Below are 26,226 nucleotides of genomic sequence, written 5' to 3' on the forward strand. Positions count from 1 at the left end.
TACCAGCCATCCCCAGCCCATGTCCTGGATGGCTCCCAGAACAGCCATCCAGACAGACTCCTTGCAAGTGTCCACTGTCCTATGCAGGGAGCCCGGGGGGTCTCTCTTTGGCCCAACAGAATGCTTTCCTACAGGACCCATAGAATCTGCTGGAAGACCCTGAGGAAGGGACTTCTGTCCAGCGGTACATAGAACGTTTTTAATCAAAACCATGCATGTTTATGTTTATAAAAAGGCAGCGAGTACTTCATAGTTTCTCATTAAAAAGAGCATTCTCCTGTTCCACCCTTTCCCATCCCTGCTTGCTACTCTCAGGGGCAACGGTTTTCAATTATTTAGTAGTTTCTTCTACTAGGCACCTCTGTGCATATTTTTAAATTTCTGTGAATGATTTCTAAATAACATGTTTATACTGCTGCTTCACATTTTCAGTCCATAAAATTCTTTTTTTGACTTCGTACAATGGAAGATGAAGATTTTGTTCCTGTACTCCCCCTCTCCCGCTTCCCAGCTCTACATTTTCTCAGTATGGTTATATCACAATTATTGCTTAGCTTAGGGTTTACGTTATTACAGCTGTCACTCTTCTCAACCGGGCCATGCAGGCCATACCCTGATTATGGTTTACAGTTCTGGTGCAACTTTGTTTTTTCTGGAGTTAATAATTATCTCCCCTCCCCATTCCTTTAGTGTACTATATAGTAACTATCACATTTCTTGTTCTTGCCCAGAACTATAACATTCTTCTCAGAACTGTGAAACCCACTGGTTAATGACTCAGGTTATTGTTTGTTTGTTTACTTTTTTGGCTCTCCTGCAGCCTTCATACTTGTGGTCCCATCCGGACTGGTCACCCGGCAGGCTGGTTGCCTAGCTGTCACCCTGGGATTTCCCATCACCATCATCCAAGGAATTCCCTCTCTGTCTCTGCTCCGTGGATTCCCTGTTCCCTGGATGCCACACTTGCCTCTCCTTTGGTTTATTCCTTTGTTTTGTTGGAGTTGACAGCCGCTTCTGAGATCAAACATGGGAGGGAAAATTTGAGATTTTGCTTTTTAGCAGGGGACATTCTCTGTTCTTCTTTCCCCTCCACTGCGCTTATCAAGCGCTGTCACAAGCCTGCCTGAGTGAAGGGCAGCAGTGTGGTGTTCTCTGCATGGAGAAAGCGTAAGCCGCCTCTGCATGCTGGGCCGCTGTGGTTCTACAGCAGGACCAAGAATGAACAGCTTTAGCTTCTATGCCGTTACCAATAAGTCCTTATTGTCCCATGAACCTCTTTGGTGACTGGTCGTCAATGCCTGTAAGAGCCAGGTCTTTTGAAGCTCTTGCAGCAATTGGATTAAATCCTAACCTATTTGCCCTGAGCCCTTACTTAGCTGAGCAGAGACCCAAGTGGCTTACCAAAAATAAGGCATGAAGGCATGGGCCGAAGGCTGTTCACTCACCAGCCATTTACTGAGCAACAATGGGGCACAAGGCTCTGGATGGGGTGAAAGGGACTTCTGAGTAAAACTGTCCTTTTAGAGGCAGGTGCCCATCTAGAGGGAAGGCGGACAGAACTGTGGTATGCACCGAACACAGCATTTGGGGACATAGTTATGTATTTTATCATTTAATCCTTACAGCACAGTAGCACCTTGTTGAGGCAGATGCTGTTGTCCCCTTTTACAGATGAGAAAATCAAGGATTATAGAAATTGAGTCATCTGCCCAAGGAGATGTGCCACATAAGAGGCAGGAGTGAGATTTAAACACAAGCTTACATGATTCCAAAGCTCTTATTTTTCTCCATCCCAAAACACTCCTTGGAACAAAATCGAGAGGAGGAGAGCAAGAGCCACAGCTTCATAATAATGTCAAATCTGACGATAAAGGACTCACTGGGCATTTCCCTTCAACTGACTTAAGCAAGGATGTTGACCATTCCCAAGTTATTGTTCTGAGGTAGCACAAGGCCAGAGGTATAACACGGGACATAGTTTGTGTTACATCCTTACACTTTCATTGTAGCCTGTTAATTACTTGTGTTGTTCTGCAGATGTGTCCCAGGAGTTTTGCTTGTCTTCTCATTTCAGGCCCTCCTTCCCTTTCTCCACTGTTCTCTGTCCAGTGGACTCTTTCTCAAGTTCCATTCTAAGTTTCCGAGTTTGATTTTTTTCCTTTATATTTTTACTAGTGATTCTGACATCCCTGAGTGCTTACACACAAGTCAACCATTTTTAACCTTCTTAAAAATATGAAGGCAAAAACCTATCAAATTTCAAACATCTGATCAGGTAAACCCCACACCGCCAAACATTGTAGAAATGCCTCTTAATTTTTAAATGCTTATGTGCCACATCAAGTTCAAAGTTAACATGCTTGAACATCATTCATTGAAGTGTCCTACGATTACTTTTTGAATGGTTAGGCATTCAGAAGCGCACACAGGTCTTACATGGAGTCACTGCCTGTATGTCACTGGCTGGTATCAACATGTATGAATTAAGCTGGTTTTTATGTGCCGACTGTTGGGATGGATAGTGTGGAAACTGTCTAGTTGAATGTTTAAGAGAATATATGCATTTCATACGTAGGAAGTCCTCATTATTTATGAGTATCTGTAGATGATTGTTATTCAGAAAAGGACTTTGGGATCTTTTTAAAATAGGAGCTAATATTTCTCAGTAAGTAGTGGAAAGAAGGGTTTGATTGGGGCTTTATCTGGAAAAATGAAACTGACAATAATAGTTTGTATTTGAATTTAACAAGTCACGTTGTAATAGCAGCTTTGTACTGATTTCTGAGACTAAACAAAAAGTGAATCCCATGTGGGCATTGTTGGGATATTTTCAGCAAAATTATAGGAGAGTATGGATATGACATCCTACTTAGGTTTCCAGTAGGATCATCAAAAGTTGTTTTTCCAATTAATGAATGCCAACTATAATTTTATATATAATGTGATAGCTCGGTGCGAGGTCAGAGGGATAGTGGATGGGGGGATGGGGGGAGGGAGGTCCACAGTGTGAGGGATATAAATGATGAACGTCTAAGTATTACCTTGTCTTGTATACCTGAAACTAATAAATTAAAAAAAAAGAATATATTACTACCTAAAAAAAAAAAAGTTGTTTTTCCAAAAATATTAGCGGATTCTCACTTTTTCCAAAGTTCTGTCTTAATCCCTTGATCATTCTCTGTGGAAGCTCCCATGTGGATTTCTTTTTTAATCTTTCACTGGATTGGTTGCCACAGCCTTTGAGTGGAATCCTGTCATTAACTAATATGAGTTTCATGGACTCCATTATATTCTGCATCAGTGGCTGATTTGCAGTTCTCGTCTGCAACTTATGTACAACTTCTAGTCACAGTATCGTCTGATAGCTCAACTGTTAGCCAGAGTTTGCTATAAGGATTAAATAAAATACATGAACATAGAAACATAGTAGATGATCAATTAATAGGAAAGCCAAATCCTTCATTTTCCCCAGATTTGGCATATTCTTTTGCATTGTATGTCTTTGCCTAAAATATTCCATCTTTTGAGACAAGTCAGTTCCTTGTTCCATTGAATTGCCCATGATCTCTCATCTCGGGGCTGCACCCTTCACCCTCCACTCCTTGATGCCTCTCGAGTCCAGGCACAGTGCTGCCAGCAGGTGTGACACCCGTCTGCCTAAAATAACTATTTTCAATGTGCCGTTCTGCTGAAGAACCTGTGGTGTTGTCTTGGTGTCCAAATTCCTTTCTAGTTTGCCAGGACATCTCTTCTTTCCTTCTTGGTGTAGACTGTGGCCCTCCATACTGATCAGACTGATCTCATTCCTCTTCCCCCTCAAGCCCTTAGCTCCTCTTCTCTGGGCCTGGAACTTGCCCTCTGTCCCCCTCCCCCTCCCCTAACTCTTCCTTTGAAGCTCAGCTGAAGGCTCAGCAGTTGCACAAAACTTCTCCAAACATTCTAGCAACTCTTGCTCCCTGTACGTCACTCATGTTATACTCGACCACCACAGAATTTAGAGCTAGCGAGCAACCTTTTTTTGTTTTTAGTAAAGATTTTATCAGTCTTTTCTCCCCAGTCAGATGACCAGCTCTTGGCTGAAGGGACAATAAAGGTAAACAGGTGAAGTGGGGAGTTACTGGACTGTGAATCCAAGGGCCAGGTCACTTCTGGGTGCTGCCACTTGCTACTGTGTTGTCTTGGAAAAACTACTTATCCTGAACCACAGTTCTCATCTGTAAAATGAGGGGGTAGATAAGGAGGGTGTATTAGTTTCCTATTTGCTGCTATAACAAGTTACTGCAAACTTAGTGGCTTTAAGCAACGCATTTATTCTCTTAATGTTCAGGAGGTGGGAAGTCAAAAATGGGTCGGCCGGGCACCATTCTTTCTGGAGGCTCTAGGGGAGAATCCATTTCCTGTCAGTTTCTGGAGGCCAGCCGCCTGCATTCTGTGGCTCATGGTTCTCTCCATTATCTTCAAAACACATCGCTTCTCTCCTGTTTCTATGATTCCTTTTTTCCTTATAAGGATTCTTGTGACTGACTACACTGGACCCACCCAGTTAATCCAGGATAATAATCTCCCCACCTCAGACTTAATCACATCTGCAGAGTCTCTTGTGTCGTGTAAGGTAACATATTTACAGGTTCTGGGCATTAGGGCATACATGTCTTGGGGACCATTATTCTATCTACCACAGTGGATTCTTAGGTTTCTCATATCTACCATGCCATGAATCTACAGACACACTTCTCCCAGGTATTTAAAGAGTTTAGCACTGTATTAGGCTCTTTAACATCTTGACAAGTTACATTTATAAAGGATTTCCTCTTCTCAGATTATTACAGATGCTAGAGTCTGATGCGACCCAGTGATAGAACCATGAGTGCAAACCTTTGCATTGTTCTCTTTTCAGGTTTCCACTGACCGCACTTTTATCAGCAAAAATTGGACGATGCTCCTCTACCTGTCTTTAATTTTGTGCTTTGCAAATTCTGAGAAAGCCCCCAGAGAACTTTATCTGTTTCCAAGTAACTAGGGATAGCCATTAAACAGCCTGATAATTAATTACCCTGGTGATTCTGCCTCATATCTAGTGGTCTCTCCATAAATTTCCGACTGTGTTTCCAGGTCCTCTTGCATAAGTCGAAGTGGATGTATCCTAAAGTCTAGAAACCAAATAGTCTTGGGTACTGACCTAGCAATCTCATCTGTAACTGCTGCTTAGTGTTAGGGTATTTCACAGCCGTTCAGATGGGCGTTTGCACGGGAGCTCGGCTATTTTTCTTTCCCTGCATCCCATGAGGTGGTGTCTGCCTTGGGTGACCACTGCTTACAAAGCAGTGAGAAAGCATTCATAAAGTATATTTCTAGTGGCTCTATTGTGTTTCTCTCCAGTGCTCAGCTTCCCATGGGTTGGAACCCCACCCCCCCGCACACACACCCCATATAATTTTAAGTTTTGAGGTTACTTTTGACTGTCGAGTCTGAGAAATGCACAGTGTGAGTCAAACAGATCTGTAGCCTGTGTATTGAAGTTTTCTCTCCCTTTTGTTTCCTAGATGCACCCACTGGGCCTATGTAATAACAATGACGAAGAGGACTTGTATGAATATGGCTGGGTAGGAGTGGTGAAGCTGGAACAGCCAGAACTGGACCCGAAACCATGCCTCACTGTCCTGGGCAAGGTAAGCACCAGGCCTTCAAAATCACTCTGACTCCGATTGGTGTTTTCCACTCTCCCGTTTTTCTCAGTTCCTCACATAGTTGGTTACAGAGAAGCCCTGCTGACACAGCACTCTTTCCTAGCTGGAGTCGAGTGGGTTGAGGACTAAGACGTGTCTTGTGGCAGCCCACCAAGCTTGGACTCGGAGGGAGACCGCCAGCCTCAGAGTCTCTACTTCTTGTCCACTGTGTGGCTTTGGGCAAGTTACTTACCCTCAAGGAGTTTCAGGTTCTTGTCTGTGAAATGGGTTGATAATAGAGATTCATAATACCTTATACCCTTAGGGCCAGATGTTTCAGAATTCTGAGATTTTGAGGGTTTAGAAAAGTATTAAGGCATACATATTTTATAATAGGTAACCCCTAAGAGATCTGGGGCAGTACTCAAGCACATTTATATTTGTGTAGCAAATTATATGGATATTCACATTAGTGGGATAACTAATATCTAAATAGCCTCATGTTAGTTCAGGGCAGCTTTGCCTCCAAAATGAGTTCAGGTCCATTAAGTTTTGCTGCCGAGTAAGCCATGGAAAAACTTTTGGGTCTTAGAGCTTTTTTGGTTCCAGAATGGCAGACAGCAATTATGGTCCTGTATTAGAACTTACCTCATAGGATGGTTAGGAGGTGAGATGAGATGCAAACGTCTAGCACACAATAAGCTCTCCAAAAAGGTTTGCTACCATGGACCGTCGTCATCTCATTTAGAAGTACTAAAAAAAGATTCGTTTTTTTTTTTAGCTAAGAGAGTCAGCATTACCTCTGATTGCAGTATAAGATAGAAATAAATTTATTTTAGAAAACTGTCCATCAGTAATCTTAAAATATGACAGGTAACATCCTGTTTTAAACTCAAATCATTTTGTTAAAGGGAAAGGTTTGAAGAAAGTTATTAGAATTTTGATTGCAGGAAGGGTGGTATCTCCTAAGGATAGTATTATTGCCTGGATATCTTTTATATTCTCAGAAGCTGCTGTTCTCGGTACCATGGGGAGACAGCTGGGGGAAAAAAATCAGTCCTGGTTCCTGAGCTCTTGAGGATTTCTTGGGAAATCCAGGCAAGAGAAGAGGTGATTTTGATGCAGGATACTTCAGAGAAAGCCTTTCCCAGACTTGACGATATCCCAGCCGTTTCCTGAAAGGAGACCCTCATGGGTCTAATCTGTGGTTTTTGTGTCCCACTTGTCTTCTGAGTAGCTTCCGAGCACTTGTCAAGTTCTTTTGCCCCTTTATAGAAACAAACAAATAAACAACAGGAATTAGTACCTGTTCGGTTTACAGTTCACACAGTTGAATCATGGTGTTTTAGATGGCCCACCCTCTGACACTTTATCATTTAAATAGTTGGCCAGCGCGGCTTAATGATGCTGGGAGAGCAGTGACCCCCTTGAGAATATTTTAGTGTTTTCCTAGGAGAAATGCCAGCTACATCCAAAGGCTGTAGGAACAGTGCTTTCCTTGTAGGTAGTACGCTCCTAATATAATATTTGCTCTTATGCTATGCAGGGCCCCCGCCGTCTGTCTTAATTTGCTTTGCCCCAGTTCAGTGAGGCTCCACCTTTGTGTCTGTTGTGTCTATAAATGGGTTGGAACAGGGCTCCCAGGGACATCCCGTTTCTCCCATGGCTTTATGGCATTGAAGTCATTCAGAGAACCCAATTGTTTCTTCCTCCACCTGGAACAGCCCTGTAGTGGTTTTACTTAGAGAGTTTTGTATGGTTTGGCCTGCTGGCCCGTCAAGCCAGGGGGAATGAAAACCCAAGACATATATTGAATCATCAGGTACCTCTTAGGTTTATTCATTCACCAAATATTTATTGAATGCAGGGGCTCAGAAGCTAAGTATGTGATTCTACCTGCTTACAGATAATAGCCGGGACTCCCCTCCATTTTTCTGTTTAGAAAGACTATGGTGGCCAGGCCTGTGGTTAGTTACTGAAATTTGGCTTAACACCTGAATAAAGTCATTAGCAAAAATGCTTGGCCAAGACAGATTCGCATTTATTTAAAACCTGGGTTGGTGAAGGGGTGTGATGAGTCAGGCATCTCTCTCTCTCTCTCTCTCTCTCTCTCTCTCTCTCTCTCTCTCTCTCTCTCTCTCTCTCTCCTCTCCCTCCTCCTCTTCCTTTTTCTCTTTCCCTCCCTCTTTTTCATTTTTCATCATCTTAAAGTGTAGTTGTTCACAGTTTCATTTTTATTAACTTTGCTAACTGTGTTTTCTTTTTCCCTGAGTCCCCAAGGGCAGTGACAAGAGATTAAGGTAAAGAAATGCAAAGTGATCTTCTGGAAAGCCCAGTCTTTTGCTCATATCATGGTTTTCCAGAGTGTCTTTGCTCTTAGTGACTAAGGCCAGGAGGTGGGCAGTGGAGAGGGGCACAGGAGAAACCACAGCCAAGTCAGTGTGGAGGTGGGGCACGGGCTGGGAGTCTTCTGTAGGGATGTTGGGACTTGTTAAAAACCATAGAAGGGAGGAAGCCTGTGGGAGAATAGGGGAGTGCCAGACACAGACCCCCTCCCTCCCCCATCATCCACCCTCATTACCCACCAGCCCACAGAAAACGCCATGGGGCGAAAAGTCGAAGAGAGGAATGTCCTAAATTAAAAAAAATAAAAAAATAAATGCCTCTCCACGAGTTCAAATAAAGTTTCATTTTAAATGCAGAAGACATAAACTCATCACCTTGGTTTATTACTGAGCGCTTTTGAACTCCTCAGAAAGGAACACTATAAACTCATGAGAGAAAAATGATTTATGATCCCCTCCTCATAATCTTTTTGATTCTACAGGAGGAGGGACAGACAGTAGGATCAGCTAGGGAGGCAGAGTTGGAGTAAGGGTGAGCCCCCACAGTGAGGCAGCAGGCCAGGGCGCCAGGCCAGGCCTGCTGCCTCACACCGGGCCTGGGGCAAATCTTAGCTTTTGGGGCCTCTTTTCACTGAATGTGTAGAAGCTGTCCTAGGTTCCTTTTTTTTTTTTTTTTTTTTAATATTTTGAGTTTCTGTATCATATTGAAAACCTTCTATTGATACGTAGTTTGAGGAGATTCTAGTTGTTTCATTGAAAGACAGACTCGGTTACCTGTGACAGTTTAAGTCCTAGGAAATTAGAATAAAACTGACGTGTCTAAGCAGCTCACTGTTGAAAGTAAGGGTCTAAACCTTTCCCAAAGTATAGGAGCCTGTATTTATACCCCAGGCCATTTTAACCCTTTGATTCAAACTGGGTTTATTAAGCATTTTACAGGGCTGGTAAGAATTTTGAAGGTTGACTTAATCGCTTCGGTTTCTATGACCCGTCAACCTCATGGAGAGTCATGGCAGGGAATATACAAGATATGCTGGAGTTTCTAACAAGACCACTTGGCCCAGATTTCATAAATACACCCCCCTACCCCAACACCCCACATTGGAGTGAAATCTTGGAGAGGATTTTGAAAGACAGGGTGGTCAATAGGCATGAACTCAGCTCTTTCTAGTACTTAAGAGCACAGTGAAGAAGTTAATGAAAAGAAAGGCAGGAAATTTCAAGTCCGGAGACCCAGCTTTGGCTGAGTGACCTTAGAAAGGTCACTCAGCTTTTGGGGACTTCCTCTCCTCGTGGGGGCTCATGCTGCCTTTGTCATTGTGGTGGGGGTTCTATGAGAGGTTTGTGGAGGACTTCACACAGGGCCTGGCTCAGGGTAAAATCCTCATGGTTTGGGTGCTCGCCGAGTGCTGAGAGCATCATAGACAGTGTCTCCTTTCATTGTCAGACTAACTCTGAGCTTGTGTCCAGATTCCCATTTTACGATGAGGACATTGCATCCCAGAGACGTTCTCTACGTAACCGAGGAGCAAAGGGCTCAAGTAGCTGAGCTGAGATCTGAGATGAAGACTTCTACTGCCTTATTCACGTTAGTCTCTTCCTCTTGCCTTCTTTTGTCTTCACCAGTTTTTCTAGATAAAGATCAGATGCTTTTTAGTAGTCACTTGCTTGGTTAGGGCCTGACACTTTTTTTAATTTTTTTATTGGGGAAGGGGAACAGGACTTTATTGGGGAACAGTGTGTACTTCCAGGACTTTTTTCCAAGTTAAGTTGTCCTTTCAATCTTAGTTGTGGAGGGTGCGGTTCAGCTTCAAGTTGTTGTCCTTTCAGTCTTAGTTGTGGAGGGCGCAGCTCAGCTCCAGGTCGTTGCCGTTGCTAGTTGTAGGGAGGCGCAGCCCACCATCCCTTGCAGGAGTCAAACTGGCAACCTTGTGGTTGAGAGGACGCACTCCAACCAACTGAGCTATATGGGAGCTCAGCTCAAGGTGCCGTGTTCAATCTTTAGTTGCAGGGGGCACTGCCCACCATCCCTTGCGGGATTCGAGGAATCGAACTGGGAACCTTGTGGTTGAGAGCCCACTGGCCCATGTGGGAATCGAACCGGCAGCCTTCGGAGTTAGGAGCACGAAGCTCCAACCACCTGAGCCACTGGCCCGCCCTGGGCCTGACACTCTTGATTTCAAGTCTAAAGGACTCAAGAAGAGGTAGTCATTGGCCCATCTTGGATTAGGTGTTCACCTTTGGTCAGCTGTGATCTGGGGCTGGGAACACACTGGAATTTAGCTTCTTGCCCAGCCATGTGTGGGGAGTGGGAGAAACATGTGCCCTGCGGAAGAAAGCTGATGGGGGCAGTGCTGGGCTCCCACCCCCTAAGCAGCCCCCTAGAAGTCACCAAGTTTATGTATGGGATCGTAAGTCTGCGGATGATGTCCTCAATTTATCCTGAGTTGTTCAGAGAGGCTCTAGTTGGATCATGGATACTATGTAGAGTCAAATCCTTTTCTCGTCCTGAACTAAGGACCAGTCCCTGGCACAGACAGTTATAGCCGTGAGAGAAGTGAGTCCACATGGTGGAGGGGTCGGGTGTGTTTTACCAGAGGGGCTTGTGTTAGACAGGGTGCAATGGGGGAATAATCTCCGGGAACAGGGAAGAAAGAAAGAGAGGAAGAAGGTCTTCAAGGGACGCTGAACGTTGCTGGGGAAGGAAGAGACTTTCAGGTGAAGGCGTTGGTCTTCATCCCTAGGTAGCTGGGAGCCACTGAAGGTTTCTGACAAAAGGATGGGTGTGATAGAATCCGGCTTTGGGAATGTTCATTTAGCAGTGGCAGCTAGGCTGCCCTGAGAGGAGAGGATCAGGTTACTCTTCGCTGCTGATGTTTCTGGGAACTAAATGGGCCCAGACATCAATTCCTTTAAAGGCCTTGGTGAGGCTCAAGCCAGTGACATTGACAAGGACACGTTGTGTTTGCCTCTAGATCTCCTGGTCTCTTCATCTGCCCTTTTTATGTTTTCGCATTTAGGCAAATGTAAAATGTAGAGGCAGCATGGCCAACAGTGTGGCAGTGCGGGGAACGGCTCGCTGTGAGGCAGGAACGCTGGTCTGTAATCCCAGCTCTTCTGTCGTGCAGTAGGAAACCAAGGATGAGGGGTTGGTGGAGAATTGGGCCACGTTCCCTCCGCCAACCCATGTCCAGCCCTCAGAGTGTCTTGGTAACTTCTTCCCAAAGAATGGATAGACTCCCTTAGCCAAAAGGACTGGAAGAAAGAAAACAGAGTCAAAGAATTTTTTTGGTTGTGGGGAGACAAGAGGACGCAAAGGTAACGACTTGAGTTTAGACATCAGACTAAGCTGAGTTTAAACTAGTTCCAACCCTTTAAGCTGTGTGTGACCTGGTGCCGTCAGTCACTTAAGCTCTCTCTCTGCATGTTTCTGCCGCCTTAGATGGCAACAGAACTTAAAGGAGATAATAGTGTCAAGAGTGGGTTGCTCCTGACACAACTAAAAGCCCTAAATAAAGTAATAACCCTTATTAAGCATCCTCTCTCTTCCTTTCTCTTTCCCTCCCTCGTTATCCTTCAGTTTCTTTCAGCACTCAAAGTGCTATTTTTTAAGGAGTCAAATCCACCAAGATAAAAATGGAATGGTAGTTGCCAGGGGCTGAAGGGGGGAGAGATGGCAAGTTATTGTTTAATGCGTAGAGTTTCAGTTGAGGAAGATGAGTAAATTTTGGAGATGGGTGGTGGTGATGGTTGTATCACAATGTGAATGTACTCGATGCCACTGAACTGTACACTTAAAATGGTTACAATGGTAAATTTTATGTATATTTTGCTGTAATAAAGAAAAAGAAAAGAAATCGTTTTACATTAAGCACATGAAGTTAGAAGGCTAATGGGTATTTTAAAACAAAGTAAGCATTTTATTTCTGTGGTGGTGGAGTATAGTCTTATCATGAATGAATGCTGCTTCTGCTGAGTCCTGCTGGAAAACAAACCCTTTGTCCCATAAGACATGTTACAGACGATCCAGGAGCAGTGAGAACAGAGGCCTTATCCTGCTTTACAACTCAGGCTACCTACCCCCAGGGAAATGTCTTACCATTCAAAGAACAACTGCTAAAATAAAGGAAAAAACAGAATTTTATTTGTATTGTCTTTTCATGACATAGTGGAAAACAGAAAAATGACTCTAATTATAATCCAAAGACATTTGGATTTCTTCACCAATTATTAACTAGCACCTGAGATGTAACACAGGGATAGGCAGTAGTCGGGGCTGAAAGGAAGAAAAGGACTCAGGCATAATCCAGGAAGATGACTATTGCCCCATAATGATGAATGGGTTTTGGCTAAATCTCTTTGAACTGGGACTTTTCTCGGCCTTGTCTCTCTGGGTTCGTTGTCTCTCGGCTGGTAAAAGTCAAAGCTCTTAAAATCATGGTGTATGTGTTAATCTAGCCTAGAAATTCTCCAAGTGTGGTCAGGAGACCCTTAGGCATCCTTACTATCCTTTCGGGGGAGGTGGGGGTGTCCACAAGACCAGAACTATTTTCATAATAACACTCCTGTCCTTTGCCTTTCTCACTCTCATTCTCTCACAAATGTGTGGTGGAGTTTTTCAGAGGCATCATTTTGGGTGGTGACTTCATTGCTCTGATGGTTAATGGACTGTGTGCTTGTATATTCTGCGTTGTAAAGATTTCTCAGTTTTAATTCCTAATATGGTAAATCTCGATAGCTAGAACCCACAAAAACAGAAGTGCTCTAGGTTCTTAACTTTTGAGAATATAAAAGTTGACCAGAGGTTTGAATGCACCGAGCTGCCGTTATATCCCCACTGTAAGATCATCTCACAGCGAGGCAGAGGGAGAGACCCTGTTATTAAGTTAGTGAAAGGGAGCAAGAAACTAGGGGACAATACGGGGAATAAAGGTGAATGAGTTGTCATGAAATTCTTCTGTTCTGCAGTATTGGAGCCACAAGAGTGTTGGTTTGGAAGTGTTCGTAATTTGAATAAAACCAGTGGGTTGCTGCTTTTCACATCTGATAACAAATAACTAAACAATGAATTTGAAGAACTTAAGTGAAAAAGATCTTAATATCTCTGAGGCTTGCATTGGGATGTGACCTTCAGCCTGACCTTCTAGAACGGCTCACAGGGAGGGATAGGCCTTTATTTGAGGCAGAAATTTGTGGGAACTTGGGTAAAAGCTGCCGAGTTGTTTACGAGCCCTTTAGGTTGGAGATGGGGCAGACTTACCAGCGTTAGCATGCCATTCTCATTGGGGTTTTGGTCACAGACGTGACCAAAATTCCCTGGGATACCTGAGTGCCCTGGTGCTGAGGTAGAGCCCCGCTTAGCACTCCTGACTGAGTGTGACATTCCCGTCTCAAGAGTGGTGGTGGGACTGAAATACTGGGGTCTGACTTGTGGTGGGAAAGGGGACAAGGCGGTGACGGCAGCAGGGCCTGAGCAGCAGCTGCTCCACGTCACAGGCGTTGACTCCTCCAGTCCGGGCAGTGAGTGTGGTATTGGCCACAGCCCTGAGTGCCATGGCATCCCTGGGAGCGCCCTGTGCTTGGGGCACTTACATGTGTCAAACCTTCCCAGGTCCTCTGATTGCAGTGGTTCTCAACGGGGGGCGTTTTGCTGCCCATCCCCTAGCCCCAGGGGACATTTGGTCATGTCTGGAGACATTTTTGGTCTTCAGACAAAAATATCCAGGAGGGGGTGGGGGTGCTAATGGCCAGGGATGCTGCTAAACATCTTACAGCGCGCAGGACAGCCCCTCCCGCCAGCAAAGGATGATCTGGCCCCACATGGCAGTAGTGTCACAGTTGAGAGACCCTGGTGCATCATGACACACAAGTTTTATCTCCCTAAGGAGACCTTGAATTCCACTGCCTCCCCTTCTCTGCCCCTACCCTCCAGTATAACGACAGGTTCATGGCAGCCTTTGTGGTATGTTCTGTTGAAGGTGCATGACCAGTGTTAGAACACATCCGTGTTTCCGTGTGACGAGTAGAGAGAGCCCCGATCTTGGAGCTCTGTGGCCTAGAGGGAAATGATGAATCTTCTCCTCTGGTAACAGCTGGGTAACTTTGGGCCCGTTAGCCTCTCTCTTTGCTTCCATTTTTCTCTATCCCCTTCTGTAAAGATAGTTGTGATGGTGAAAATATAATGTATGCCAACTTCTTGGAATATATGAATACTCAATAAATAATCAATTTTCTCCCCTCTCTAAACATACTCCTACCAAGCAGATGGAAACCGCTTTTCTAAGGTGAGCTGAAATGGGTTTCTTTTTTGGAGAGAAGTTTGGAAGGCTCTTCAGATTTATTTTAAGGAACACTTTTGTGAATACTTCCCATATTTGGTTAAAAAGGAAAGTAAGAAAAGAACTTCATAGAAGAAATCAGATCGGGAGGAAAGGATTGACATGATATAAATGGAAAAAGGGAAACTCAGGGAATACCACTTTTCTTCTAAGGGCATGTGTCTGATTTAAAAGTCCTAAAACTTTGATTGCTTTCTTGTACACCTACATCTTCCAGCAACCTCTTGGTTAAAAGTCTATATTAAGCACAATATATTTTTTTTACTAGATCCGAGACATTTTCAGCTATAAAAGGCTAACCAAAACCATTATTTGAAATCCACTGAGAGGCTTAAGGGAGTTTTGAAGATCGAGTGAGTGAGTAGAACAAATAATGTGTCTGCCAACCCAAGGAGCACAGCTGCTGGCCACCTCCCCGGACTGGGGGAAGCCTGGCTCACAACACTCCTTCTGGCGATTGTCCCCTGCGATTAAACCAGGCTGTCGGCAGAGCAAGGGCCATAAAATAAGGCTGCCCTAGGAAACTAGGAATAGTGTGACAGGCCAGTGGAAAAGCCCATCAAAAATAGCTAATGATCTTACCTACCTTTGAGAGGCCATTTTGAAGTACAAAAGAAGTTAGAACCTAACATACCACGTCATCGTAATATGTATAGTACCAGTCCCGAGTTAGGTAACCTGAATTTCTCATACCCGGAGACAAGCCCCAAAGGCCCATCTGCTCTCTGTTCTCAGATAAAGGGGCCTTGCACATGCCATGTACATGAATTAACCCAAATGAGCAACAGTAGGCTGTCACTGGAGTGCGTTTCTGGCCATGTCCGTGGGCATTTAAGATTCACGGGGCTGGCTTGACAGTGACTGTGTGTAATTGGTTTGCTATCGACCAAGTCCCTGGAAAACCTGCACACCAGGTTTGAACATGGCACATTTTAGAGGACTTGAGTTACACTTGTGCAGGAGAATGTCACACCCCGAGCCTGGGCAGAGATTCCCACTCGGTGCAGAAGCAGGAGGAATGGGGACATTGGCAAGATGCTGTCTGCTATCCTTAGTCATAAGACCGTCTCAGACTGCAGACAAATGCAATTTCTTTTCCTTGTTCTGTTTTTTGTGTTTGTTTCCTTTCCAAAAGGCACCATATTTTATTTGATAAAAGGTACCCTTCTGCTTTGGTGATCTCGTTTTCCAAATCAAACATTGCACTGTGTTCTGACTAATGCTTTTTGTGCTGTTTTAGGTTTGAGGCAGTCTAAACAATTCCTTTGGGATACTGAAATACTTTAAATTTTGCATCATTTTTGCTAGTTATAAAAATAATAAAAGGATTTCAACACATTCTAGTTGTGCTCAGCCCTACTGGATAAAAGAAAGTTCTAGGCAGCCTGAAGAACTGGGGCTATTCCTTGGGATGTGCAAAGGCACTTGGCCTTCACGGTTACCCATTAACCTATTGCTGAGAGAGTTTCACAAATGTATCAACTCCTAAATGAACCTCAGAGGAAAGAATGCGGACTATGCAAGGAACTTTTGTTACCTTGGCTTGATTTTCAGAAACAGAATTTTAAAGTGTTTAGCTTCAAAAGCATTCTTTTTCATCTATTTGTAAACAGTAGATTGGTTTTTTAAAATGAGTATTTTTTGAGTAAGTTTCAGTTGATAGAATCTGCACATTTTTTTATAACCTCTCATTTTAAAGGTATACTCAAAATTTATAGCATTAATTTATGTTACTATTTTTGTAACTAACAGAAATGTTCTGGTCCCTTGTCTTTTTTTTTTTAAGTGTATAAGCAATATAATAATTTTTTACCACTATTCTTATATATCTAGTGCCAAGAACAATGCCTAACACATATAGCAGGCCCTCAGTAAATATTTGTTGCATGAAACAATTAACTATGGAGAATTTGAAAACAGAAGGAAAAAACTACCTTTAATTCTACTTCTTTAACCCAGGTACTATCGATTTGGTTTATTCTCTTCCAGTCTTCTTAATACTGCATGCTAGTAGTCATTGTATCATAACCTGTAATTATAATGGCTGCAATCACATGACAATAGAATATACCATGACTTAGTTAACTATTCCCCCAGGGTTTAATAATTAGATTGCTTTTGTTTTATTTTTAATCCTTAAAATAAACCAAACTGACACTTTTCTTTATGTAGGGTGGGCTTTTTGGGTTTATTTTTCTTTTTGAATTATTCCCTGTGGTAATATTCCAGGAGACGATCAAAGCTATGAACATTTTTTTTTAATGATTCTTGATGTACACAGTTACAAATTGCTTTTCAGGAAAGTTCCCTCAGTTTACCCTGCCACTAGTAATCATTTTTGCCGTTTCTACTTTTTCCATGGTCGCTGTTTTTTTTAAAAAACATGTTACATCTTTAAGTCACCCCCAATTTATTTTGACATGTGCTATCAGGAGTGGCTAAGTAGAGTCTTTCTCTCCCAAAGTTCTCCCAACAACTTTTATTTCCTTCGTTTTATATATCCCTTTCCTTTTACAAAAAATAATATATATTCTGTTCTACTGTGTTCTACAACAGGATCGTATCCTGCATTATCTACTGTCAAATAAATTCTGTGTCCCTTTTTGGACCAGTCCCACACTGGTTTAATTTTTGAATTCATTTAAAAGAATTCATCTATAAATCAACAAAGCAAATGACTATTTGTGCAGTTCTTTAGACCAGGGAATCCTAATTAATTCTCATCCTCTCCGAGTTAATATATCATATCCCTGCCCCAACTGTCAGTATGGGAGTTGCTTTCAGAATCTGTATTCATTATCATAATTGCCATATTCAGGTTTCATTCCAGCATGCACACATACTTTTTATTATACAGGAAATGTATATGACTATGAACCTATGTCAACTTTAGGTTGCCCAAGATCATTTCACCACCAAAACTTTTCTACTTGTTTCTGTCCTGGAAATATGTTTTTAGATGTTTGGACATACAGAAACAGAACAGAAATGACTGATAAGATTGTTCCCATGTGAAAGGCTTATTCGTTTTGTAGAAGTGTATAGTGACTTTTAGTGTATTCATAGAATTGTGCAACCATCACTACAACCAATGTTAGGATGTTTTCATATGCTTTATATATTATAGATACAAGTCCTTTATATATTATAGATACATATTCTTTATATTATAGATACAGGTCTTTATATATTATAGATACAAGTTTCAGATACATGAACATTTTCATCACCCCAAAAAGAAACCCCTTACCCTTTGGCAGTCATCTGCCCTCCGTTCTGGACATTACGTATAGATGGAATCAAACAATGTGTGGTCTTTCGTATCTGGTTTCTTTTGCTTAACACAATGTTTTCAAGGTTCTTCCATGTTTCAGCATACATCAGTATTTCGTTATTTTTTTTATTGCCAAATATTGCGTTGTATATTGTCCATCACTTGTTTATCCGTTGATGGACATTTAGATTGTTTCCACTTTCCGGTTATTAAGAATAACGATCCTGTGAACATTTGTGTGCAGATTTTATGTAGATACAGGTTTTCATTTCTCTTGGGTAAATAACTGATTGTGGAATTGCTGGGTCATACAGTAACTCTAAGTATAACCTTTGGAGGAAGGTTAAACTGTTTTCCAAAGCGGCTACACATTCTGCATTACCACCAACAATGTATGATTTCTTCCCATCCTAGCCAACACTTGTTATTATCTGTCTTTTTTATGACAGCCATCCGAGTGGGTATGAAGTGGTATCTTGTGGTTTTGATTTGCATTTCCCTGATGGTTATTGGTGTTGGGCATCTTTTTATGTGCTTATTGAAAGTTTGTATATTTTCTTTGGAGAAATATCTTTCACATCCTTTGCCCGTCTTTTAATCGGTAATTTAGTTTTTATTATTGAGTCGTAATAGGGTTCTTTATAGATCCTCGATACATGTCTCTTATCAGATATATGCTTTTCAAATATTATGGGGTTATCTTTTCACTTTCTTGATGGTTTCCTTTGCAGCACAAAAGTTTTAAATTTTGACGAAGTCCAGTTGATCTATTTTTACTGTGGTTGCTTGTGTTTTTGGTGTCATATCTAAAAAAACCCACTGGAAGGCTCATTCTGTCACTGAGACGTCCTAGTTGTCCTGTGATACTGTACATGGTCATACACATATATTTAAAGACCCTTCTTGGATTCATAATAAAGAATTTATTCTCTCACCCTCAAGAAGCTTAAAGTTAACAGAGGGCCCGGAAGCACTCGTCTCTCTTCATTGCTGGCCCCTAGCCTGACCTGTCTTCCCAGATCCCTTAATTTCACCTGGGACAGCTGAGCCAAAACAGTTTCCACATATCCCATGCCAGGAGAGATGGTAGATTGCTAGGTGGACCAGTGGTCAGACGTCCTCAGTTCCAGCTTAGTAGCTGAATAGCTGGGTTGAAAATATGGAAAGACAGCAGAGTTACTGCCCAGACTCCTCCTTTTTTAGCTAATGATGGTTCTGGAAGAGGCTAGTTTGCCACTTCCTAGAATCCCAACAAGTGCCCGGGAATGTGGATACCTCTGCTGACCAGGTTGAGGGGCCCGTTTCTTTATGGGGAAAAAGTTATATTCTAACAGGTCTAAGTAGGGAAGACACACAGTCAATCAAAATAAAGGTAAGAGAGGTGCCGTTTCTGAAATGCTGCACAAAGGATGCAGGCGAGTGACAGCTGTCAGTTAAGGCTCCAGCTGTCAGTTAAGTGACAGCTGTCACTAAAAGCTCTGCTCTACTTTTAGTGCCTTTGAAAACGCAACAGCTCAAAGGTTCCATTTTAGTATATTCAAGATCTGGAAAATGTTTCCAAAATCATTTTTCTCTTGAAGGTTTGCTAATGACCACCCGACTGAAAATAATTCCCGATTGATGGCCACTGTTGTTCTCAGCAGGGGGTCTAGGTGTCTGGGGGTGAGGGTTACTGAACGGGATTCTGTGCTCCTAAGAACAACACCAACAGGCATTGCAGGGACCTTCCGTTGAGTTCTGCCCACAAACCACAGGCTGTCTGGAAGGTCTGACTTCAGGCCACTCAGGCTTGGCAAGTGTGTGCTTCAGAAAGTGCTGGGCAGAGCCAGGAGCTGATAGACAGGCACATGTGGCAAGGGGAGATGGTTGTGCAGTGGCTTCACGCTTACTAGACCTGAGACTTTTTTTTTCCAATTTCTTTTTCATGATGCCAAAAACATCCAGAAAAGAAAAAGAACACACAATTGTTGTTGGGTCATTTATATAGTCTGAAATTCATATAAAACCCTGCAAATACAGTTGGTTGTTTAAGCACCCCATTTTTCCCATTATATAGTCTTTAGTCTGTCTGCTGATCTGACAGTGCAGTTGACTTTTATATTATGATTGTGTTTAAATGAATAAATAAATAAATAAATAAATGCAGTTGGCTACTTGGCATGGAAATGGACTCTTCCCTAAAGGCCAAAATAGAATCAGTTTGTTTTGCAAAAGGATTGCCTGAAGAACTGCTTTCCACTGTCCACACTGCCCTGCAAATTTGCCCCCCCTCACCAAAAAAAAAAGAGACAAATGGAGTGGACACCGATCTCTTAAGAAGCGGTTGTATTATTATAAAGCTGCATCTCGTACCAGGCCCCCACCTTCTGTGGTAATGTCACGTTTGATTAGGTTGTGCTCTCTTCTATGAATACAAGAAAATAAGAAAATTGCTTGTTTTAGGCAATGCAGGTGTGTTTCAGAGATTTAGAGTTAAGAAGTCAAGTAAATATTTTGGCAGCCCAACAAAGGTAAGAAAGGGAGAACGCACCTACTGGGCTTCTCGAATTACAGACCTGTCCAAACACTGCCTTCCTCAAGAGAGGCTGGTCGAGGTCAGAGCCTCAGTGGCAGCAAGGCCCGCCTGAGAAGTGGGTTCGCTTTTCCCAGTGGTCCTGGCCCTGTGCCCGAGAGGGCATTGTTGGACTTTGATTCAGTCCAACCCAAGAGAAAAGATCTTCTTAACAGACTTTAATCACATCGCTTCCTCTTCCTTTCTGAAAAAATTCCGGATAGCTCCTTCTCCCTCTTTCAATGGGAGCCGTGAAGAATCGGGCAGTGTCTCAGACAACTTTTTCAGTGTAACTTCATCTATCTTGAGGGTGGGCAGCGGACAGCTATGAAAGAGGACCCAGAAACAACATGTTGCATGTCTGCTCGTCTTTGGGGCTCAGGATCTGGTCACCCAAGTGCACCCGAAGCAGGCCAGGCTAGGTGGCTTCACCGCTGCCTGCGATAAGAACAGAGACATCCCAGAAAGAGGGAACTCTGGCCTGCTAGTGGCGTGGCTCCGTGCAAGCTGTGCTTTGTGTCTCTTCTAACAGAAAAGCAAACAAAAAAGCTGCCTCTCTTCCTTGCCCTCCCCAGTGGCTTCCACTGGATCACCTTGGCAGGGCCTCATCCGAGGAGGGCGAGCAGGCAGGGGGCAGGGAGGGGGGAGGAGGGTGGCGGCTGCACTGGCGGTTCCTTTGATCACCTCCCGCCCGGTTCCAGGCCCTGCTGCCAGCAGGCCAGCCAAAGGCCCGGCTCTACTGATCTGATGAGGTGCTGAATAGGACCCGAGGGGCAATGACGGGAGCGAGAAGAAAGCCTCAGGAATGAAAAGGAAACCCCGTGAACCTGCTCAGCTTCACTGGCCGGATTTTCCTACCAGGGAGCCGCTCAGTTCCTGCCAGACCCGGCTGCCTGCCCCTCACCCCGGCCCCTCCTGGCTCCGCTTTTCAGACCCTGTGTGTGTTTTGTGTTTGAATCACCGCTGCTCTCCCTGGTTCTCAGGCTGGGAACCCACTGTGCCTGTTTCCATGGTCACTGGGAAGCTCTTAGCACCATGTGCTTCAAAGGGAACCTTTCCCCTCCCAGCGCTGCCGCTGCCGGCCCCGGCGGCCACACAATGAGCGTCTCCTCGGAGCCAGGCCTCTGACCCTCTCTTGCCAGGAGGAAAACCTCGTCTTTGCCGAGCAAGGCTCTGCACCCTCACAGAAATACCCCTCAGCAGAGCGTGTGGATGTGCACGGAGAGCAGGCACATGTGTGTGCACACACCGTGGCACATGAATGAGTCACATGTCCCCTTGCAGATTTGGATGCGGTGTAGAGATTATAGGTTGGTGAGAGTTTAGGGACCCTTTCTGAAATGGAAGAAAAGAGCAAAGCCTAAGCCTCTTATAGGTAAAGAGGTGGCCTCGTGTGGGGTGGGAGAGAGAAGGAAAAGGAAGACTTGGATTAGGGAAAGTAGGGGGGAACTGGAGGCCCTGTGGGACTTTCTCAGCTAGATCTGCCTTTTGGGCCAGCGGGACATGGAATTAGGGCAGGTGGGACTGGCTTCCTGTCCTCTGCGCTGGGGTGGTGAAGGTGGTATCTGCCTATTTATCCAGGGCCACAGATGCCTGAGCAGTTGCCCACCCAGTATGAAGTTTATTTTTGCTTGTTTATTGAGTAATGCTGAGAAATGAAACCTCTCGCATCTAATTGGAGAGAAAGAACCCGTGGTTTAGTGATCTCAGAGGGCTGCTACATGATGATGCTGGAATGAAAAGGTGACTAGCCTCTGGAGAGCTTATATTTTAGATGCCAAGTCTGCCCTCATTGCCGTGTCGCTTCTGTACGCTCAGAAGATGAGGAAGGGCATATGAGGATGACACCATTCAAAAATGTCATCATCAGTGTGTCTCGTTTGATAGGCAGAATACATGCTCCAAATTGTATTCCTACTACTAGTGGGACTTGAAGCCCCCGAACTATTTAGGGACTGGCTAGGGCGTCATAGTCACACATTTCAGAGCCCTGGGACATGGCCACGGAGTCCTTTGGGGACAAGCTTGCCCTTCCTCTGAGTATGCGCTCCCTGGAAGTGATGTCTTCGCCCATTCCAAGTTCTGAGCTAACTCTCCCGAGAGTCCTCTAACTTGACATGCAGAAATTAATGGAGGCATGATTTACTTTGGCTTTTTTAGGTGTCAGGTACACATGTCTTGAAAAGACTAGGAAAGAGGGACTTAGGCTTCTGATTCACTTAATCCTTTTTGGGTTTTTACGTCTTTGCTTTCTCCCCAGTGTCAAGCCTGTCTCACTGGAACACAGCTCTTCAAGGCTGAGTGGATGAGTACCGTTTTCTGCGTGTGCTTGGGACAGAACTTAATGGGGAGGGGCCTGGGATAGCCTGGGTCGCCCTCAGATCCGGGCAGGCGGAGAGTACATTGGTGATGGCTCTCGCCTTGAACGTAGTGTTTCGTCAGGTTATTGGTTTTCATCAGTTACACCGACGATCCTTGCTGGCAGCTTTAACAGTACGATTGGGGAAGTTGGATGCCTCTTACCACTTGCAATTAATTCTCCAATTCAGTTCTGGTTTTTGTTCAAGTTCTGTGGCTGTGTTAATCTAGGTAGTCAATTAATTTCTTTTTATTAACCAAGAAGGTTTATTCAATTATTGGGCTAGGGTTTGTAGTTTAAGGTGTGGGCGTATACAGGATGTTAAACATACCTGAGGTCTCAGAACCACAGCTGTCTCCTTTGCCCTGGTTGCCCTGGTTCCTTGATGTTCAGCAAGCAGGTTTGGAGTATCCACCCACCCTTGTAGGCACTGCAGGGCCATCACGGGGAGAGAAACGGGACAGGCTTCTTCCAGTCATCTCTTAGACATCACTTTCTCCTGCTGCAAGTCTTCCTGGATCAGTAGTGTGTTCACAGGGAAGGTTTCACAGAGCAGATGAAACTTAACTTTCAAGAATGGGTGAGTTTGGGATAAAGAAGGGATGGAGGAGGAAATTCCAGGAGTGGGACCAGCAGGAACAGAAGTAATGCATGATGTGTCCCAGGGCCAGTCAGAAAAAACGACTTGGCTGGGCCCCGTGGTTTCAGCGGGCAGAAAATCTCCTAGGTAGGGAAAAAGAAATTCTAGGGAATGCATCAAGAGGTATACAAAAGAGGAGCGTGCAGGGGACGGGACGGGAGGGGAGGGGAGTGGGTTCCCAGCAGAGGAGACAGGATGTGCTTTGGCCTAGAATTAGATTGCCAGTTTGGATAGTTCATTGATATTGCTGTTCTGTGGCAATTTAACTAAAAGAGAGGAATAAAACTTAATGTATTTAAGAGACCTTAAAATGTAAAATCAAAGAGAATTTTTACATGAATGAACTAAAGTGGTACTTGGTGGAACTTGCCCAGTCAACATAAAACACAAGCAGGGCTCTAATTTCCCTTCCCTGTGGTGCTGATTTTTTTTTTTAACTTTTATTTATTTTAAGTGTGTTTTTCCAGGACCTATCAGCTCCAAGTAAGTAGTTGTTTCAATCTAGTTGTGGAGGGCGCAGCTTAAAGTGGCCCACGTGGGGATCGAACCAGCAACCTTGTTGTTAAGAGCACCGTGCTCTAACCAACTGAGCTAACTGGAGGCCCAGTGCTAATTCTTTCCACCCGGAATCATCTCTCTCTCTCTCTAAATTGTGGTTATATATATATATATATATATATATATATATATATATATATATATAACATGAAAGTTACCATTTTAAGCATTTTTAAGTGTACAATTCTGTGGCATTAAGTGCATTCATAGTGTTGTACAACCATCACCACCGTCCATCTCCAGAATTTATTCATCTCCAACTGAAACTCATCCCTATTAAATACCAACTCTTCCTTCCTGCTTTCTCCCAGGCTCTGGCAGCCACCATTCTACTTTGTATCTCTATGAATGTAACTACTCTAGGTACCTCATATAAGTGGATCATTTATTTGTCTTTTTGTATGCTTTTCACTTAGCATAATGTTTTCAAGGTTCACCCATGGTGTAGCATGTGTCAGAATTTCATTACTTTTTATGGTTGAATAATATCCATTTTGTTTATGTGTGGGTGTGGGTGTATTATATTTGTTTACGCATTTATCTATTGATGAACATTTGAGTTGTTTCCAACTTTTGGCTTTTGTGAATCTTATTACTATGAACACAGATGTCTCTTCAAGACCCCACTTTCAGTTCTTTGGGGTATATACCCAGAAATGGAATTGCTGGTTTCATATGATAATTCTGTGCTGAATTCTTTGAGGAATCACCACGTTTCCAACAATAGTTGCACCATTTCAGATTTCCACCAGCAATGTACAAGAGTTCCAGTTTCTACACATCCTAGAAACACTACTTGTTTTCTGCGTGATTTTTTTTTTTTTTTTTTTTTTTAAATAACAGCCATCCTAAGGGGTTTGAGGTGGTTTCTCATTGTGGTTTTGATTTGCATTTTCCTAATGATTAGTGATGTTGAGCATCTCTTCATGTACTTATTGGCTATATTTGTATCTGCTTTGGAGGACTGTTCAAGCCCTCCCTATTTTTTAATCAAGTTGTTTGTTTTTGTTGTTGAATTGTAGAAGTTCTTTATATATTCTGGATGTTAATCTCTTGTCCAATACATGATTTGCAAATATGTTCTCCCATTTCATGGGTCCCTTTTCACTCTGTTGATAGTGTTCTTTGATTAAAACAAAAATTTTTAATCTTGAAGTCCATTTTATCTACTTTTTTCTGTCGTCGTCTGTGCTTTTGGTGTCTCTTTTCTCTTGTTTGTTCTCGCTCCTGAATTCATCTTCATCTAACATATAGAAGGTTATACAAACATACCTTACTACTTGGTCTGGTTTATAATTTACTGTTGTCCTTTCTTAGGAAGAGAAATCTTGCTTCCTGGAGCAGGCTCTCGGGGACTCGACATGCTAGAAGATGTGCTATTATGATTACAAAGAATGATAAGGAACTGCACAGAAGGTGCCCGAGGCTGGCCACAGGGGTCCAGCAAACTGACTACACTATTCTGTGGTCAACCTCTTGCGAATGGGGAGCTCCTGTCCGCCTCCATGGCCAGCTGCCATCAGCCCCACCGTGTGAATGGTGAGGAAGTGGGGGCTGGCGGCTGGCTGGACTCCAGGATGCAGCATTTGCTGGCATAGAACCAAGGCGGAGGGGGAAAAACACTCTTGTGTATGAGAGAAATAATGCTAGCTCCAAAACCTATAATTCCCAAGTTTAAAGAAAAAAAAAAGATTTTTCAACCAAACTGTGCTTTTATCTTTGAATTCTGAATGGGAGATTGTTCACACAGCTAAGCTGGCTGCAGAAGCCAGGCCAGTTAAAACAATGTGCAGGCTGCCCTCCTCCAAGTAACCAGAAACTGTTGGCTCAGAGGAGCCTGAGCCGAGGAACCAACCTGCTGGGAGACGTTTTCCAAGTAACTCCAAGCAACGGCCTGAATGTAAATCCTTCTGCTGGGGAATGGCACTTTGGCAAATGAAGACCCTAATTAGAGATGGAAGGGTTTCTATTTTGTTTTTCTTTAATCCTTACCCTGGGGCCTTTGCAGGGCCGCCATGTCTCTGCTTGTGTGCAAAGAAATTTCCAGCTTCTCTTTGTAACAAGATCCTCTTTGGGGAAAGAAGCAACAAGCTGACAATGTGGGCCCACCACAGCCGGGGGGGACCTTGCCACCAGCCTAACCCAAAACAAAGAGCTTGGTCTGGGCCGGGGAGGCTGGGTCACCTGGATTGGCTGGTCGTTTGAAATCGTTGGCCACGTTGGAACCCATGTTGTCCCCCAGCCCTATGAGACACTCAGATCTATGCTTCGACTGCAAGTGAGGTTTCCTGAGTCCCAAAGGAGAACAGAAGTGTGAACAAAATGCAGAGTGGTAAGGGAGAGCTGCAGCTCTTAGGCGCCAAGGCCAAGGTTGAATTGGAAACGGGCGGTGGGACCCTCTTCTCTCTTCAGCCTTCCGTATATTCTTTGTCTGTTTGATCTAGGTAGTGAAACAGAAGGGCTGTGTTCTTTTTCAAATCGATCACCTCTTCGTT

The 26,226-nt window shown here is 43.6% G+C and overlaps 1 protein-coding gene across 5 annotated transcripts in view; it reads left to right on the forward strand.

The window, feature by feature from the left end:
* The window catches only part of ZNRF3 (zinc and ring finger 3), a gene marked incomplete at its 5' end in the record, with an annotated part of 140,733 nt that overhangs the window by 74,374 nt on the left and 40,133 nt on the right, over positions 1 to 26,226 (forward strand). For all 5 annotated transcript variants that reach the window (XM_081036659.1, XM_081036663.1, XM_081036661.1 and 2 more), the window contains one exon: positions 5,544 to 5,669. In XM_081036659.1, coding sequence (XP_080892785.1) covers positions 5,544 to 5,669 — 126 coding nt within the window. The remainder of the gene's footprint in view (positions 1 to 5,543; positions 5,670 to 26,226) is intronic.

This window comes from Rhinolophus hipposideros (assembly GCF_964194185.1).
Source record: "Rhinolophus hipposideros genome assembly, chromosome: 24".
In the NCBI taxonomy this organism is placed as follows: domain Eukaryota; kingdom Metazoa; phylum Chordata; class Mammalia; order Chiroptera; family Rhinolophidae; genus Rhinolophus; species Rhinolophus hipposideros.